Source organism: Lissotriton helveticus, chromosome 10, assembly GCF_964261635.1.
Source record: "Lissotriton helveticus chromosome 10, aLisHel1.1, whole genome shotgun sequence".
In the NCBI taxonomy this organism is placed as follows: Eukaryota; Metazoa; Chordata; class Amphibia; order Caudata; family Salamandridae; genus Lissotriton; species Lissotriton helveticus.
In genome coordinates this window covers 192,586,416-192,606,245 of record NC_136071.1, presented here as the reverse complement: position 1 = coordinate 192,606,245, position 19,830 = coordinate 192,586,416, and the positions used below count along the sequence as shown (strand labels likewise).

The 19,830-nt window shown below is 44.7% G+C and overlaps 1 protein-coding gene across 1 annotated transcript in view; it reads right to left on the bottom strand.

Moving 5' to 3' along the window:
* Positions 1-246: 246 nt before the first annotated feature.
* LOC144783976 (uromodulin-like) overlaps positions 247-19,830 on the bottom strand; it is a 471,766-nt gene continuing 452,182 nt past the window's right edge. The window contains exons 7-10 of the mRNA XM_078662699.1: positions 17,446-17,691; positions 1,297-1,456; positions 1,116-1,200; positions 247-254 (exon numbers count right to left, since the gene is read on the bottom strand). Of these exons, the coding sequence (XP_078518825.1) occupies positions 247-254; positions 1,116-1,200; positions 1,297-1,456; positions 17,446-17,691 (499 nt within the window). The remainder of the gene's footprint in view (positions 255-1,115; positions 1,201-1,296; positions 1,457-17,445; positions 17,692-19,830) is intronic.

Sequence of the window (19,830 nt, the reverse complement as noted above, 5' to 3'; positions counted from 1 at the left end):
TAACAACAATGGCCTGCTGAGCTAAAGCCAACAAATATCCCTTGAGTTCAAACCAATTACCATCCTCGACTGTAAGCCGCTTTCTGAAAGCTGGACCAGCTTGCCGAAGGACACCTGCTGATACAAGGCCCTCTGATGCTGCGTGCTCAACTGACAGATGACCCACTTGCGGATACAGCAAGCAAAGCGGGACCAGCAAGAGAGCAACGCCTGGTACTTAAATAGAGCTTATTTCATAAGCACTAATTAAAAACCTGAACCAAACAGAAGATAAGCATAAGCACTTAACTTAATTAAGATGCTCCATGTCCTCCACATAACAGAAAACAGGAACATTTTCCCCTCAGAATGGGGTATGCCGGAAGGGAAGAGGACGGGAGGGGGTGTGTGGTGTAGCAGTGATAAAATAGTTTTAGTACTAAAAACCTTAGTTTAGTGTTCTGTATGGGTATTGTGTAATGTGTACAGCATTGAACACTACCTGTCTCTTGGGTGGGATCCACCCTTGCATGGTGAAGACTGAGGATGACAAAGGGAGACCTGCAGGTAATGTGTATAATGTGTATTTGAAATAGGCCAGTGAAACTGTGACACGACCTTGTAAGAGTTATATTTGATATAACTAAGCTTTGTTCTGAGTTTCAGGTGTACTATTTGATTTTACATATATTTTTCTGTCAGTGAGTCTCAAACTTGACATCTAAATTAGGTTACACAATCATTTGAATAGAATGTTTCTGTAGTTTGTAGAACATTCCTGGAATACCTTAATGGCTAGATTTAGCTTCATATGAAAATATTTTCAGAACACTGGGAAAATACACTAAGATTCCAATGGCCTACTCTTGGAGTACTCCTGACCTACTGCTGAGTTCATGTAGTAAGTATGACGTGCTCCTAACTTACCCCTGAAATGTTTGTGAATTAAGCTCTTCGCTTTTATGTCATCCCAGCCAGAGATCAACAACTGCTTTCCTCTACAGCCTTCATGGGTTGTGATGAAATACAAGCCTCAAGGAAGGAAAGTGAACACGCACTCTAGAGTGGTGATGAGTCCATGTAAAGCAAAAAGTAACAAATAACAAACTGAGTGATAGTAAAACAACATAAATTACCTCTATTTTTGATGGGCCCAATCCTTAGTGTATAATTTCCTGTTGCATTAGAAGGGATCTGGAGAGCTCTTGACCCGGAACAATACTATTTAAAAAAAAGCACAACTTCTGTTATAGAGACCATGGCCATTTTTTATTTACATGGTGTAATTCACGTTACTGTTGTCAATTTGGTACTTACTGGTGTGCAGTTGGTGTCATTGTCGCAGAAGCTCACTTCACAGTGCATATAAACATAGCTGTAATAACTATTAAATTTAAACAACTGGACAGAGAACTGTCCTAGTAAATCGCCGCCATTCTGAATAACTGTGACAGTATGATCCTGAGGATTTGGACAGCTGTGGAAACAGAATCATAAAAGTTTGGGCACTCGTTTGAAGATGCAATTGATAAGAAAAAATCAGTTTCAGTTCTTAAAGTACAAACTACTACAGACACATTCCAATAGTTAAAACTTAAAACTGCTCCACTTTTCATATTAGGTTGGTTAGTGTTACCCAAATCAATGGTGCTCGATTTATTGACATTTGAAGGATGAAAACTGTGAGTGGTCAGCCACAATTTTACCCCGTGGTTTACATCTTGTATGCAAAAGCTAGAAGAATGTGTATAACTCACCAAACCCTCATAGAGGTTTGGTTTTGGTTAGAATTCCATGTTTAAGGCTCTAGCAAAACACAGCCCATGGGTTAAAGAAATGGTAGGATATTGCAAGGATTGAAGCACTCAATGAATCATTTTGGGTCACTGAGAAGTGCATGTAGGGAATGTCTTTCACAAGGAAATAATCGTCATTCAGCAGAAAATCCTGTTCTGATTTGCTAAAACAGTTCAATGGGTCTGTCAAGACTACTGAGATCTATACACAACCTGTAGGACAAAGACTTCACTCCCTATGGATTAAGTCACCCCATTTACCTTTTAAAGGAGATACATTTACTACAATGGACAGATAGGAGACACCAAGACGAACCATTAATTTACTTACTTTACTTTTACTTATTTATTTATCTATTGTATGATTCTTCTAAATCACTAAGTGGACATGTACTACTACTTTGGTATAGAAAATCTAGCACTGGCTATCTTAAAGTGTAATGTATTGTATGTTTTAATTGAGGAAATAGGTTCCATAGACAGTCACAATTCAAAGATTTGTTAACCTTCTTAGCGTAGAAAAAAATCTATTTTATCGAGTTGGGCGTGGCCTGACGCAGATGGGCTGAGACGTGGATTATGGGCCTCCCGTCTATGCTCTCTCATCTGGCCCTATCCTGAGGTCATTTGATGCCCTTGTAGCTTGGAGGGGTTGGAGCAGTATCTAATACCCCTGCTCTATACCCTGAGAGATATAGATTGTGCAATCTTGTATTCTCCGGCCCGCACGGCTAATCCGGCTGCCTCTGCACTCCAGGCTGCACACAAGATGGTGGCACCTGGACTAAGTGGTCACTGGGGCGTGCCCCGAAGAACCTAATTCAGCTGCAAGAGCCCCGGCCACAGTGCATTTGGGGTGGAGAGGGGAGTGGCCCCTGACCAACGCTTGACCGGGGGTGCCCTGCAAGGTAATAAGCAGAGTAGGGGAGGCAATTCAGAGGAGGATGTGGGAGGCTCAATCTGGAGCAATGGAGAGCAGCAGCAATCGCCTAGGGAGCCAGACGGGAGTTGTACGTGCTACTTGACAGCTGGTACCACCTGGTGCTTCCCTCGGATCCCTGGCCATGGGGGTGAGGTTTGTGGGATGGCTTGTGGGATCAGTGCATCGAGTGTCTGAGGACAGACGGTGCAGCAATGAACTGCAGCCTAAGTGCTGATTTAAGTAGGCAGGCCTGTGCAGCTCGGGAGACTCCTTGCTACCCTACTGATGGCTTGTGGAGTGCTGTTGAAGCTTGTGGGTGCGGAAAATCACTGGCTCTGGAGATGCAGTGAAGCGAATTTACTTGGGCAGCTGGTGAGGGTGCTGTACTACCTGCCTGTTGGCAGGGACTGAAGCATGGTGCTTATTGTGACCTCCGGGAGACCTTCGCTGTCCCTGGGCATTGTTGGGCCATCATCCTACATTACCAGCAGGGTTACCACCTGCTATATGTGAGGGCTGCACGGGGGACTAAGTACTGGGACCTCGTTCACTTGGCTTCTGCCACTGCCTGCTACTGGCTTGTACTTGGGAGCTCTCACCCCTCCTATGCTGCATTTGGTGATCATTCTGGGGCTCACTCTCAGGCAGAGGCAGTGACCGGACCCTGGGGACTCTGCTGCACTGTGTTTGTTTGCCTACTTCAGAGGGCAGAGATTTGGTGTGCCCACTGTGCACCATCCCACTGGGACCACGTGATGTCAGGGCCGCTGGAGATCTGAAGAATAAAACTGAAGGGGCTACTGGAATGGATCTGGGTCTTGAAGGTCCAGGCAGAAGAGTCTGAGGTGTGTGGCCACAGGAATAATATTCAAGCAGTGGGACTCAATGAGAGTGTGGAGGGAACAGACATTGTAACATTCATGGAGGACTGGCTCAGGTGAATGGTGTCCCAGGAGGGCGTGTCCCTTTCTGTGCCCTGGATCGGGTGCACTGAGTGCCAGCGCCCCCAGCACCTCGGGATGAGGTGCCTAGGCCAACAGTTGCATGCCTCCTCTGTCTTCAGAATCGCAATCACATTCTCAAATTGAGTTGAGTTGAAAATTGAAAAACATAAAGTTATGATTTTCACTGACTTTACCCTGGCAGTTCAGAGTCAGAGGGTCTTGTGTACGGAGGCCAAGAATAAGCATCCTGACTTGGGCATTAGATATGCCATGCTGTACCCCTGCTAGAGTTCACATATTCACTGCTCAAGGGATTACATTGTTCTCGGACCCCCAAAAGGTCTGGAACTGGCTGTAGCTAAAACCGCTGGTAGGTGGTGTGCAATGTCCCAGACGTGGCCCTGTGACAAATGCTTGTGAGACAGCCCACCTACAGTGTCTCAGGTTCAGCATGATCATCAGGGCGCAGTGGATCTGGCTGCAAAACTCACAACTCTAGACTCCGGGAGACTGTCCTCACTTTCAAGAGATGATGTGGGGGACATGAACTGGGGCCATGTACGGACTCCACCCTGGACACCACCCATCGTGAGGAATTGCTGCATGTAACTCTGAAGGCTGCTGACGATCTGCAATAAAACTTTGTCCTGGTGTTACAGTGGAAGGAAAAGGGGGAGTCTTGGGGGATGCCTGTCTTCCGTGTTCAGAGTGGGCAGTTGCCTGAGGGATGCATGCAATGGGGATGTATGTTCTCTGCAGGGTATTTGGTTGAATGGTGAGTTGCTCTGCTGCGACTCTCCCCTTTCGTTGGGGGAGCATCTTACCGCTGTTGCCCCATACAGTGCAAAGTAGGTGGTTTCTATGCCTTAGTGACTGATTTTTTGTGTGTTTTTGTTTAGATTGGGGGATGTTGTCTTGCTATCCTAGGGCGGGGATCTTGGGGTGTTTGTTTTTGGGATCAGGCAGTTTCTGCCTCCCCTCTAGATTCTGCTGGAGTGTGACTTGGCATTGTCCATTCTCCATGCATCTGTGACTGGGGGTGAGTGTCTGAAAAGTTTCAGAGCTTCTTCCATCATCTCTTTGTGTTTGCTTTGTTCGCCCTAATTTGGCAGGGTATGTCCAGACGTGGGTCCCTTGCTCACTTTGCCACTGGATTCAAGCTAATCTGCCTGATGAGGGCTGTGAGCCCGAAACCGGTCCCAGGATGCTTGTTTCCGGCTCAGGGAAGACATGGCTTGGCAGTTCGGGCTGGACTGTTCCCATGAGGCACAGGGTCAAGACCGATTTGCATATAGCGGTGTCTGAACTGGGGTGGCAAAGTGCGCCAAATAATGATAATGGATTTAACCCCGATCTGTGCATGGGGTTGAGTGTTTGGAAAGTTTCAGCACTCCGTCCATCATCTCCTTGTGTTTGCTTCGAATATAGACCAGGCAGCTTCTTTGATGCTTTGTCCATTATGCTAGCTCCTCTAATGGCCCAGATCCTTATTATAAATGACGACTTTAATTGTGTAGCTGATGTGGACTAGGATAGATTGCATCCCGCACTGCAGGTCCGCCCTGCTATCCAACTGGCCCGAAGTTGTTCGACTGGCTGAGCCACATGGGGTGGTAGATTGGTGGTGCCATTACCATCCACGAGAACGAGATTACTCCTACCATCTGCTGTACAAGCACTGCATGTTCATCTGGATACTTTCCTCTGCTCACCCAATATACTAGATGTGATCTCGGAGTAGAGTACTTGTCTAGAACCATCTCTGATCATAAGCCTCTTTTTTATCTATGCAACGGGCCGCATGCTTATTTGCATCCCAAACTGGCTTCTGAAGGCTGTCAGTCTGAAGGATTCAGCATTCTGGGAAACCATCCAGGAGGGTATCCAACAGCATTTTGCCAAAAATAAGGGTTCTGCATCTTTGTCACTCAAGGAATGGGAGGCCTTTAAGGTAGTCATCCAAGGCAAGTATATATTGGAGTTGGCTGGAGTTTGCGCACCCTGCTAACATACATATGAGCAATTGCTCTGAGAGTTGGAGCAACTACGATCTGAGCACCCGGACCTCAAGAAGGCCTTACTGGAGGCCAATCAGAAGGTGGCAGAACAAGTGGAGCGTCTCTGCTGTTTGATTACAGGGAGTATATAACTCGTGCAACACAATGAGAGGGATAAGACTTGTTCCGTATTGGTGTATCTGGCCAACTCTGCCATGCATGGGGCTCCAAACCTGGAGCTAGACGCGGCTGTGAAGGAGAGGCTCTGTAGGCAGGACCGAACTGGTGTGCTTTAAACTGGTATTCTGTCTTTTGGGGTAATTCATTATATTTCCCTGTATGCCAATGACATGGTTCTCTTTCTCTGGGACTTGTGTACAGACCCTGAAAGAGTGGTGCAAGTCCTCAAGGAGTTTGGGGAGGCCTCTGACCTGCGCGTCAACTGGCTCAAGCCCAGCTTATTCCTGGCCCGAGCAGACCTGTGCAAACCCACAAATGTGTGCAGCATGCACTGGGAACATGGAGCAGTGCAATACCTGGGGTTATGGGTACATCAAACTGTCCCTGAATTATTTGAGGGAAATGTGGGCCTAGCGATGGCAGTATTTCGGGCCAGTGCAGGAATCTGGAGGTTGATTTCAATCTCTTGCCCTGTCTGCTTTATTTCTAAACTGTACTTCTAGTGTTGTACCCAGAGGAGTCTTTTGGGAACTGGACACAATCCTGATTAACCTCAGTTGGAGCAAGGAGCGCCAGCGACTGAAATTGGCTACACTGCAGTGTGAAACTGCGCATGGGGGGATGGGTTCCCCTAACTTTGGGTCTTATTACTTGGTGGCCCAACTGCAATGGTGTTGGGGGTGGTATTGGGGACTGGGGAACATGGAGGCAGCGTGGCTCCCGGATGTGCCTGACTATCGCCCTATTCCAGACTCTGTTCTGTGACCCAAAAGGTGACATCAACAGCGGCATGGCCTAACGGTATGCCGGCACTGCTGGTTATGGGTGCTCCACCTGACACGGATGTGTGCTCCCTATTTCCTGGAGCTACTACTTCAAGGACTGCTTCGGTGAGTGGGGAGAACTGAGTATGGGTGTCTGCAAGAGTGGCAGCAGGTGTACACATGAGAAGGCGTTTTGTGCAGATAGAGTGTGGCACTCCTTCGAGGACATCTGGGAGGACCTTGATCTCTCAACAGGACAGGTTTTGCTGCATTGGACTCTGACTGCAGCTGTACGAGCACTATGGGGATGGCAGGACTCTGAACCCCCAACACAACGTAGTTGGCACTTTTGTGGTGATGTTACTGCCACCCGGCAGCTGGTAAAGGAGCTTTATGTAGTGCTACGAGCAGACATGGCATTGCCTCTCACTCACCTGAAAGAGAGATGGAAGACTGATTTGGGGTCTACTTTGTCAGATGGCAACTGGCTCACAATGTGGGAAGCTGCCCTTACAGTTTCCAACAATGCCCTGTTTCAAGCCCAATCCCTATTATATTCCTCATTGGGCATATATTACCCCCCAAAAGCTAGACACCTACTTCCCACTTGCAGTGCATGAGTGTCCTTGGTGCCATGCGGGAGATGGCGGTCTACCCCACATGCTGTGGAGATGTGTCGACATAACCTCTCACTGGTCCAAGGTGTTGCACTTACTGGCTGATATCATGGAGGGCTCATTGGACCTTTGCCCTAGGCGATGTAAGCTGGGGATCTTAACCTGGCTGAATATAGAGTAACGTCCAGGTTCATTGATCTGGCCTAGGTTCTGCCCAAGTGGCGGATAACAATGCAATGGAAAGACGCTGTGGCCTCAAGGTGGAGCACTGGAAGGCTGACCTTATTTCCGTGGGCCTGCTGGGATGGGCGCACGTTACTAAGGGAGGCACTCCAGGGTAGGAGGCTTTTGGATTTTTTGAGGGCATGTGAGGCGTTGCAAATGCGGTGAGGGCCGGAGAGGATGGGGAAGAACGTTGTGAATCAGATTAGTTGCCCTGTGCACTGATTTAGGGTGATTTCTGGCTGCAGGAGGCCACCAGGTGGTGAAGGTTAGTTATGACAGACAAGGTTGGAGCCCGCAAAGCGTAGTGAAGGAATGGGTGCTGCCCCACATGGTGCCCCAACTCGATCTGTCAATTGGCCAGTGGCCACCTCAGTTCGCAGAAACCATTGCAGCACATGGAGCGGAGTAGGAGGAAGGTATTTACCACAGGGTTTGGGGAGGAGGGTGTTTTGTTCTGCATGAGCATGATGCTTTCCACCAATTGCACAGATGTGTTAAAAGATTACCTACTTATTTGGCTAGAACTGAGTATGCAACTCAGTGGGAGGTATGCTGGCCTTATTTTGGGGGTATACTGTACTCCTGGTAATACAATGTGGGGCGGTGTAGGAACCCCGTTATGTGTGATGAGATGTACCCCCTTTTGTATATTGGATGTGGAGTGCCATTTCAATAAAGTTTGTTTAAAAAAAAAAAACATTTTATCTTGGTTTACATATGTATGTACACCCACAAATATGCATGTATGTAAGTCCAGTCTCTGATTCTTTCTCTTTTCGACTTTTCGGAAAAGGATGGCTATTTACCACCACCAATTTTCCACTAGGGGGAACTCTTTACGGAGAGAATGGGAACCTGCATGGATAGACGTAACCTTTCCAGGAGTGGGCCTGAAAACCTGCATCTGGTGTAGCTTTCTGGGCCTACTCCACTTAATGTTTGTGAATAGAATATGTAGCTCTGACTGCACTTTCCCTACTTTGTTCAATACTTGCCCTCCCAGATTTGTTGAGCCAATATTTAATCATTAGTGAGTAGGCAAAATTCAATTGTTTTTATTTAGACTGGTTTTGGCAGTGCAATTGCAAGTGTGCTGTTTATCTCCACTTGCAGTTTTCAGCTACATTTACAATAACATTGAGCAAATGTTGAATGCTGTGCTAAACAAGTTGTAGGTAATGAACATTTGTAGCAGATTTATTGGATGATGTAGTCATTAGAGCTGGAATTATTTATATAAAAACATAACTGTACAAGCACAAATGTTCACTTAGAATCATATACCTAAATAATCAAGCAAGAGTAGATCAAATTGTGCAAGTCTTCAATTTAGAATATGGCTGATCTAGCAAACTTTGAGAGCAATTCTTTCAGGACTAATAGGTTTTTACTGATGGGATTTGATTGGCCTAGTATTTTCTAATAACATTATGCATTCCTTTTTTAAATGTATTACAGAAAAGAGTGCCCTAATCGACCATCATTTAAAATGCTTCGTCATTTGCCTCCTTTTTGAAATCTGGCCTTTTTTTACTTTGGCTCAACATTTCTCAAATTACAATGCATGATACATTTTGCATCAATGATGACAACACAGTGCAAGGCGGGGGCGAGGATGACAGTTTCTATAGGGCACACACTATAGCTACTTGCGTTAATATAACCGGTAAAATCAATCAATCAATCAGGGATTTGTAGTGCGCACTACTCACTCATGAGGGTCTTAAGGCGCTGGGGGATGGGGGATTTAGGGCAGCTCCGGTTTATCTGAAGATCCAGGTCTTGGGGCTCTTCCTGAATGCTTTCAGTGTGGGGGTTCGTCTGATGCTGAGGTGAGGCTTATTCCAGGTCTTAGTACAATGTAGGAAAAGGATCTTCCTCTCATTCTGGCTCTGCGGATGTGTGAGATTTCAGCCAGGGCAAGGTCGGCGGAGTGGAGTTTCCTTTGGGGGGCATAGATGGAGATTCTTTCGTTAGGTATTGGGGTTCATGTTGTGAAGGGTTTTGTAGACGTGTGTGAGCATCTCGCAAGTCACTCTTTTCAAAGGGAAGCCAGTGTAGGTCTCGTAGATGCTAGGTGATGTGGTCTTGTCGTGGGATGCTGAGGACGAGTCTGGCTGCAACGTTCTGGACAGTCTGGAGTTTATGGAGTAGAGATTTGTTGATTCCGGCGTAGAGGGCGTTCCTGTAGTCCAGTCTGCCGGTTATGGTTGGTTCATAATTCATAATTCAGTGGTTTTGTTAGTTTAAAACAGTATTTTTTAACTAACGTTTTGACCTAACTATAACGTTCCATTAACATTTATTTTTTCCAGTGAATTTCTAAAGTATTTTACAGCAAAGTAAGATATTATTTATTTATGCACTTTTATATAGCGCAGACTTTACCCGAAGGTGTCAGAGCGCTTTACAAAAGAACCAGTTACTTTACTGAAGGACTTTAGAGTACATGAATTGCATAAAATATACAAAACAGAAACTCAAAACTTTTCACTCAAGATAACATTTTAAGAAAAGCTGAAGCAAATATAGTAGGGCAAATATATATTCCAGTCCAATATTTCTTTATTCGGTTATTCACTATAAAAGAACACACACAGATATATACAAAAGGTTAAAATGATTAAAAGAGGTTTAAAAGTGATAAAACAGTTCATCTAGAGTAATACTTTTTATGTTAAGAAGATGATAGTAAATCATTCACAGTCAGGACCTTGGTTTAGCATCTTAAGGAAGTTTATCCTGGCCCACCACATAGAGTTCAAGAAATGTGAAACTGCAAAAACATATTTACAGAGCAAGAACATCTCGCCATTGCTGGGGCTTTTGTGGTGCTCCTTTAGTCAGGCCTTTGGGGAGCTGTTGCACTCACAGGTGGTGCTCTAGAGCCTGGATGGTTTCCCGAGCTGGTAATGGCTGTAGGGGTAGAAGGCTGGATGGTATTGGGCGAAGGCGGCATTCTGGAGCCTGGGGTTGTTCTTCAACTCGTGCTGGGCGCCAAATATACGAAGGGGGGTAGCTTGGCACTGTAGGGCATGAAGGTTCCATAGCTGGTGTATGGGAGTTTGTAAATGGAGGAAAGGTAGTCATTGGTTCAGTGCTGTGAGAGAGAGACTGGAGTAGTGGGAGCCTGCCAGTGTGCTCTGCGTCCTGTAGTGTCCCCCTGATTGGGGCCATCTTCCACAAAGGAACTCACTGCTGCGGGTGTAATGAGGGTGGCCCCCATGATCAAAGAGAGGTGCTAACTCAGTCCTGCTGTTTCGGCCTGTAGCCAGGAGGTATTGAGGCGTGATGGGGGGGAAGGGAGGGGGGGCGGCCAACCAATCCCCAGGTACCCGTATAGCAGCAGCAAAAGAAGAAGGCACCGGCCCCTTGAAACTCACTGCCGCAGTCGAAGATAGAAGAGGACAGTCCAAGTGCTCTCGGCAGGGCCAGATGTCCATGCTCTAGCCGCCAGCACTGAAATGTGGTGAGTCATGCGAGGGGGTCTCTCAGATCTATGCCTGCAAGGGGACACCTCCACTGCAAAACACGTACCGCTGCAGCCGCTGGTGCAGTCAGGACAGTGTCAGCGATCAGAGTGGGGCTGCCATCTTGACTGTAGGAGCTGGGATAATCAGCGGTCCCCCGGCTCTGCGTCTCACTCCTGGGATCTTTACGTGCGCTGCCTAGTGCACCGCCGGTGTCTTCCATATGAGCTCCGTAACCACCACCCGCTATTTGTCGTGACCCACAAAATCTATCTCTGATCACTGCTAGTGAGGTTTAGCATGGACTTGCGGCCCGGGATATATAATTTTCATTGTTTGTGTTACTGGATTAAATCACTGATGGACTTGGGCTGGAGATCTTTCCCCTCATGGACTTAAATATTACCCTTCTTAACTGCAACATCCCTTTAACCTTTGGATTTTTCAGTGAATTTCTAAGGTATATTTAATGCAAAATAAGACATTATCACCATAACTAACTTCAAAGTCAATTTAACCTATGTCTTTTCAGCAAATTTCTAGATGTATTTAAGGTGATATTTCATTACCATAGGTAATGACAACCCAATGCCTGCATTCGACCCCGCGCAATGGGATTGGGGGTAGGAACTGGGATGCAGCCAGGACCTGCACCCGCCCCCCCCCCCGTAAGTGCCCTACCTCCTGCAGTGCACAGCCTTCTGGCATCCACAGCATACTATTGGTCTTGCACCTGCGCTTAGGCAGACTTACTGATGTTGTCAAAGAGTCACAATACCAAAATATAAAATGTGTGCCTATTGACTTTATCAAGGAGTGAGCATGTCAATATATAAAGCAGATCTATCATATTTCTCCTAAAATCACCAAATCAAATGTATATCCTTGAAACCCACACAATCCAATGAGTAATAACATGTGAATACATTTTATTAAATCAACATGACCCTGGGTCTTTCTTTAAACATTGGTACTATGATTGCATTTTGTGGGCTGAAAAATGTTACAAGAGACTCAGAGACATGTTACATTTAAAATACTATATCTCTAAGTCTTCCTTTTTAAATTTATCAGCCCACAAAATGCAATCAAAAAAACAACCACAAGAAGGCCTTGCATGCCAGCTGAAGAGCATACCGCCCCAGCATGACTTTTTTTTAACAATATAGTAAGTTCTCCTGGGTTCATGGATAGGAGACTGACAGTTTATGTTTATTTTTTTTGCTAAGGGTGCTGCTACACGCCCTGCAGCCCCCACACCCACCCATAACAATTTTAATGGTACAATGTATCTGGTATTTTGGACCATTGTTTTGGTTTTAATTAACTAAACAATAAACATTTTTCACTTTCACTTTCCATAACAATAACAAAATGCTTTAGGGTCCCCTTACCCCTTCTAAGTAAGTAAGTAAGTAATACTTTTATTGTACAGTTAATAAAAACCATTACAAAACCAGCAACAATAAAAACAGTTATGAATATTTATAGCAGCATAGGAAGTGGTCCTTGAGGTAAGTTAAAAGAGAAAAAAAAAAGAACTTCAGTTTGGACAGTAATAAAAATTAGGATTAAAAATGGTTAAAAGGAAGTGTTCGTCCGCCACTGGGAACTTCTGCATTTCCTCGGAGAAGGTTTCTTTTGTCTATCCTAGCCTCCTTTCCCATTCGAGGGCGTATTTGCAGTCTCCGTTCCTTATGGGGGGAAGGCCGTCCTTTTCCCTGTATGCTTGTGGCTTGTAGTAATCTGTCGTTGTTTAATTTTATTAGCCAGTTGTGACTCTGAGCAGTCTTAATGTTTTGGCTCTAGGGGTGTGGAGGGTGCACTGTCTTTATCCGTTTGTTCTTTCCTTGTGTTGATTCTGATTTCCACGGCTTCGAAGTATTTTACCAGTCGGCAGGCCATTTGGACTTCGACGCCCGAAAAGCAGGCCAGGGCTGCTTGTCTGCACGACCTGATTCCTTTTTTATTAACTAGGGGTCTCAACAGGTTCCTGCGGTCTTGCTGCAACTCTTTGCAGATAGTGATGAGGTGTACAATGTTTTCCTCATGGTTCTCGCACAGGCGGCATTTTGCTGGTTTTGGGGGACGTAGCCAAGGGGCCATGTGGTCTTCTGAGGACAATACTCCTAGCCAATGTTTTAGGAATGACTCTTTTGTTTTTTTGGTGAAACTGGTCAAAAGATATGTCTGTGGTGTGAGTTTATTGTAAGTTTGTACAGTTAGCCAGCCATGTGCACGCTCTGTTAGTGAAGCTTTGTCTTGCAGGAGAGATTCTTTCCTGGCAATGTTGTTTACTGCTTTTTTAAAGCCTGCCAGGTTCCCTTGCAGATCCCACAATTGTTGCACCCCCAGTTGTTTTATTGCATCCTCCAGAAAAAGCCTTGCGGGGCTGTTATCTTTTCTTTGTAGGTCTTTCCAGAGGAGTGCGTTGAGGGTGTTTACCTCTCCCCTACTGATTTTGTACCAGCTTTTCAGGTATGATCCCTTGCGTGCAAGCTTTTCCTTTGCCAACCCAAATTCGAGTCGGATCTGCGCCGGAGAAGTGTACCTCGGGAGGCCAAACATCATCCGCATCGCTCTTGTAATGACTCCTTCTAATGTTCCGGCGTCCCTACCTCTCATTGCTTCGCTTCCGTATGTAATAGATGGTATCAGTTTAGCTTGGATCAGTTTTAGTAGTGGGGAGAAGTTTGGACCAGTGATCTTGTTTTTCATATTCCTTAGAGATACAGCTGTCATTAAGCCTCTCTTTTTTATCTCCTCGCGCTGTGGTGTAAAGCTCCCCCTATGATCTATAGTCACTCCCAGGTAACGTTATTTGTTTGTAACTTCCAATTTCATTGTGTCCAAGTATCAGCTAAATGTTGATGTCTTTTTGCGATGGTTAAGGCACATGACTTTTGTTTTGTTGTAGTTGATACTGAGTTTATTTGTTTTGGAGTATTGCGAGGTGATGTTGAGGAGCCGCTGTAAGCCAATCGGAGTCCGGCTGATTAGCACCAAATTGTCCGCGTAGAATAGATTAGACAGCTGGGTGCCCCCTAATTTTGGTGCGTGTGAGTTGTTTTCATTTAATGTGGTTGATAGTTCGGCCATAAAGAGGTTAAATAAAATTGGCGCTAACACGCATCCTTGCTTTACTCCTGTGCTGGTTGGGATTTTCTTAGTTAAGAAGTCCCCGGTTCCTAGTTTAACCTGGACCCATGTGTCGCTGTGTAAGAGGATTAGTTGATTCAGCAGTGTTGAAGAAATGTTCATTCTCTTTAGTTTTTGCCACAGCAGATTTCTGTTTACGTGATCGAAGGCGGAGCTGTAATCGAAATAACACAGGTATAGGGGCTGTTTTCCCTCTAGCGCTGAGTGAATCAGAAGTGACAAAGCTAGAATATTTGTGGTCGTCCCCATGTTTTTCCTAAAGCCTGTTTGATTGAATGGGATTGCTGATGTTTCTTCCGCCCACAATGTCAGCTCCTGAAGTAAGAGGCCCGCATAGTACTTTGCCTCGTTATCTAGTAAGGCTATTAACCGGTAGCTTCTAGGGTCTTTTCTATTACCTCTTATAAATATTGGTGAGATTATTGCCCCCCAACATGTTTGTGGAATTGTTGAGGTCTGCCATATTTTTTGAAACATGGGTTTGAAGGCAGTGGCCCAGTATTCTGGTTCTTGTTTGAATATGATTGGGGGTATGCCATTTGGGCCAGGGGCTCCCTCTGTTCTCCCTTTCAAGATTCTGTGGTTATTTGTAACTTCGTGATTAGTAGTTCCCTGTCACTTCTGGAGGTTTCTTTGTGTAGGGACATATGTTCCTTGCTCCTGATATTAGCGTTGCCAGTTTCTTTCCGCGATTCTTGGGTGTCGCTGAAGTGTGTGCTAATATAAGTTGTCCAGGCCTCTTCCGTCACGTGGGATTCGGTCCCCTAGCTTTGCTCATTGATCACACTATTGATCTTTTGCCAAAACTGTATGCTGTTATTTGTTTTGGCATCATGTAGGAGTTTTCCCCAGAAGACCTCGTCTGCGTCCTTTTTTAGTTGCCATGTTAGTTTCCTGCGGTTGCCTTTTAGCTGTCTCATCGATTTGCAGGTGGTGGGGTCTGTTTTAACTCTTCGCAGGGTGTGATTGATCTGAGTCTTCAGCCTTTTTAGCCTGATGTCCTTTCTGAAATTATAATGACTCTTGTGTGTTGCGGTGCTGCCCATTCCATCTGGCTTTGTGTGCCCATTTCTTTCAGCTGTGTCTCTCATTTTTTTTGTGAATAACTCCCAGTATATAATTAGATTTGGGGATGCGGATTGTGCCTCAACAAGAGCTTGTTTAGCTTGCGCTAAGAGGTTTTGTGGGTCGATGGTTTTGCACTTTATCCGTCTTTCATTTATTGTGAAGTCCAAGCCTAGTTTGCTGGCGCCTGGCGGGCTTGGTATTTTCAGTGTATCTATCGTTGTTTCCTGGGGCAGGTGGTTGCTGTAGTCCATCGGACAGATGTGAAAGTCTCTTACCCCTTCTAAGGACATCTCCAAGCTACATCGAATATATAAATAGCTGTTTCAGGGCATTATGGGTCCCTTCTTCAAGGAGCAATGAACCCACAACTCACCTGCTGTTTGGGGCCATGGAGAGAGCCCCAGGGCCTCTGCTGGCTCTTAGAATTTTGGTAGGTGCCCTGGTGCCACCCAGGGAACCCATAATCCTGCCATTGTTGGGCTCCGAGGCGAGCCCAAATGGCCACATGGTCACAGTAGGCTTCCCTGCCAGCACCATACAGGGTGCTGGTGGGTGGAAACAGCTTCCCCTCCCCTTAATGATGATAATGGCCCAGGAGATAGGGTCCCCGGGGATGTAGAGGTTTGGTGAGGGGGCCACACACCCCTACCATTCTATGTTAATGCTGCCCAGGTGCATCAGGTTCCCAGGGGCCTGAATGTGCTCAGGGAGAAGGCCTGCATGCACTCTCCCCTTAAAAGCACTTCAGTCACAGATTTGCCAATCCACTAAACTCCCCCAGGCCTAGGGGGACAGGGCATCCCTACGCTCCCACCTAATATATTTTTAAAATAATTTTCTTAGTACTTAGTCCCAAGTACTAAGATGGCTGCCACAACATCACTGTTGATATGGTGGCAGTCAATCAGATCACATCTTGAGGTCTGTCGGCGCCGTGGATCCTTTGCGGTGTCAAATGCACAAAGCCTTTCAGCATTAGGTGCTCAAAAACTTTTAAATGGATTTACACCAAATCACAAAAGATACACATTCTGGACCAAGATCTTGCTTTCGTTTCAACTTGCAGTGACCCCTACCGAAGTTGAATACTACATTTAGTGGTTAACCTATCATTTTATAGCATTCGGAGACTATTTTATGCCAATCTTAGTATTCAATAGTGTTCTTTTCGGGAAGGCTAGTGCATTAAGACTACTGATATGTGAGTGGTACTTCTTGAATACTAACAGAATACTAAGCACATACTTATTTGTAATCACATAGTCTTCATTTACAATGCAGAACATTTAGTGAATACAAACAATTTGAATACTACTGGACTTTATCCAGACTACTATTAACATTCTATTCAAGCTGCATGCTGAATGGTAGGTCGGTGCCTTATTTATTATACTATTTTTATTCATTATTTATTATACTATTGTGGTGTCTGTGTAGTGTAGGGTAGTGTTTTAGGGTTTAGAGTAGTGTTGTGGTGTTTGTGTAGTGTAGGGTAGTGTTTTAAGGATTAGGGTAGTTCTGGGGGGTCATGCAGGGTAGTGTTTGAGTGTGGGGACCGGACTGGGGGTCGGGGAGGGTCATGCTTGGGGTAGTGTCTTAGGGTTTAGGGTAGTGTTGTGGTGTTTGTGTAGTGTAGGGTAGTGTTTTAGGGTTTAGGGTAGTGCTGAGGGGTCGTGCAGGGTAATGTTTGAGTGTGGGGACCGGACTGGGGATCGGGGGAGGGTCGTACTGGGGGTAGTGTTTTAGGGTAGTGTTGTGGTGTTTGTGTCGTGTAGGGTAGTGTTTTAGGGTTTAGGGTAGTGCTGGGGGGTCGTGCAGGGTAGTGTTTGAGTGTGGGGACCGGACCGGGGGTCGGGGGAGGGTCGTGCTGCGGTTAGAGTTTTAGAGTTTAGGGTAGTGCTGTGGTGTTTGTGTAGTGTAGGTTAGTGTTTTAGGGTTTAGGGTAGTGCTGGGGGGTCATGCAGGGTAGTATTTGAGTGTGGGGACTGGGAATTGGGGGAGGGTCATGCTGGGGGTAGTATTTTAGGGTTTAGGGTAGTATTGTGTAGTTTGTGTAGTGTAGTGTTTTAGGGTTTAGGGTAGTGCTGGGGGTCGTGCAGGGTAGTGTTTGAGTCTGGGGACGAACCCTCCTCCCACGCGAACCCTCCTACTTATATAAGAGACGCTTAACAAATGAGAACATTCAAACATCAGAATCACTGAATAAAAATTGTATCCTTCAGCTGGTTCATGTCAAATAACTATTTAAGGTAGCAGAACCCTGGAATGATTCGAAACATTAACAAATGTGAGCAGAAAACAGGAAAGTAGAGATCTTTTTCTACCTGTTTTTAATAATGAAATATTTAGTCGAATCTTCAGGATCCATTGATGGTGTTGCGTAACAATTCTTCATCAGCAGTCTGAACCGGGATGGGTCCCCTCCAGTAATTATCACTCCAATGTAGAGCATACTCTTTGTGGACAGCTGTATTTCGGTGCCTTCATAAGGAGAACTGAATAATGCATCACTGTATGCAGCCATCTTTAATGTAAATTTCCCGGTACTTCCTATATTGATGTCCAATGAGCTGCAAGCAACACATACAAAATTGGGATTCATGGCAAAAGTTATTCGTAATGCATCATGTATGAAATGCTGATATAGACCAGAGGTGTCCACAGTAGAAAGTGCTGGATCCATGCCACATTTTTTGGCTAACCACTTACTATATAACTCACTTCTATTGAGACTTATTGCAGGCAAATGTATCTCATGTGAACATACTGGAACTCTGGGATGAGTATGGCCCTCCTGGACAGACTTTGGTCACCTATGAGTTAGGCAGTGTGAGAGAAACAATATACTAGATACACAGCACATCTTGTCTAATTGCACATAGCAATTACTTTCCATGGCTACAGACCACTTAAACGTCACCTGCTTTTGGCAGACGTGGCTGTCACACTCTTGCCCTATGTGCATCTCGTACGTGCTCATACCCTACTGCTACTCTTTTACTCCAACTGCTTCCTAACCCCGCCTATTAAGCTGTTTACCTGGAGAGTTTCAGTAGAGTGTAATATCAGTTCAGAAAACTGAATGGTTTCCTTCATTTCCATTGACCAGCTACTTACAAGGACAAAAGACAGGCCTATACAAGGGCTAAAACCTTTTGCTAATGTCAAATTGATATGTGATCCTTACTACAGCTATAAATGTACTAACACTTTCAAATAAATTTGATACAGGGCGCAGTGTTTTTTTCTTCTATTTCTTTTTATTGAACAAAAGAAAGAGAGTACATACAGGATCCAGCGTTGATGCTCCAGTAAGTGTGACCATTTACTACCATCCCCCACATGAATGTAATCCTGAGTAACGGAATTTAATTGACAAGGATTTAGAAAACGTAAGAAGCTTGTTATCTGATTATCTTGTATATTATAGTATAGCAGCATAATGCAGAATTCAATGAAATAGGGACATAGGCAACATTGAAACTGAGATGGACATCGGGGACCCAATTTTCCAAACAAGTAAAAGCTGTAGGAGGGGAAAGTTATTAGGACATCTACCTCCACTCTGGTTAAAAAAGATGAACGGCTGTTACACAAAAGCTCAACCAGCTTTGAAAATCTATGTAAAAGGGGACTTGTTGCATCAGCTTGACCATATGCTAATGGATAGAAGATTTCCTAGTTTTCCTCAGCTTGGAAGCAATCACCTAGCCAAACTGGCTGTATTCTGTTTGGAGACCAAAATAAATATCCTAAGTGATGTGAATGTGGTGAAGACATCATCAGGTGAAAGAGATAGTAAAATAACTTAGAGATGCAGTATGTCACTGGAATAAGGCAGTGGTGATTCTGAGGGACAATTAATATAATACATGTAATGACATTAAATGGTGTTAAGGGAAGATGCGTTCAGTCTTGAGACTGATAGCTGTAAATAGGGTGACTAGGATAGGTAGCCATGGTAATATCTGATTAGATCAGGAATATGAATGTAAACATAACGAGCACTGAAAAACATTAAGGTTGCCTTTAAAGAATATACTGTGTAAATTGTTTATACTAGTCCAACACAATCCGAATTCTTGTCAAACCTTGCTTATTAGGAAATATGGAGGAATTGAATAAAGCTTGTACTAGGATAGCTTCTATAATCAAATTCCTAAAAAATTAAAGCACTTTTGGCTGTGTGTTTCAGATTAAATGAACGGTCGACCGAGCAGTTTTTATGTGCAAGAACAGTAGTGGAAGGATCACCTAGGCACATTAAATGCACCACAGGAATTGAGTAAACCAATTAAAGTTGAAGATGATCAAGATGAGGACTGGTCAAATAAACTTCTTTCCTCTGAAATGATTAAAATAATTTATGGAATAGGGTTTTAATCTATTACTGAGACTAGATACTATTCAGATTGTGGTCTTAAAACAAGACCCACAGCTATGGGTGGTAATCTTTTACAGACTGCTCACATTTATACTGAAAGGGGTATGATGGCAGCAATGCAAAGGCTCAAACATCAAATCTACATATACAAGTGTGAATTATGATGATCCACCCTCCTGTAGGTTATTATCATTCAGCTGCATTTTCAAAAATATTTTCTAAATTAGTCCTTCACCATCTTGAAGACTTGGTGACTGAAAGATAATTAATCCCCACAAAGCTGCCTAGTTTACGACAAAGAATGAGCATGCTACAATATATACTT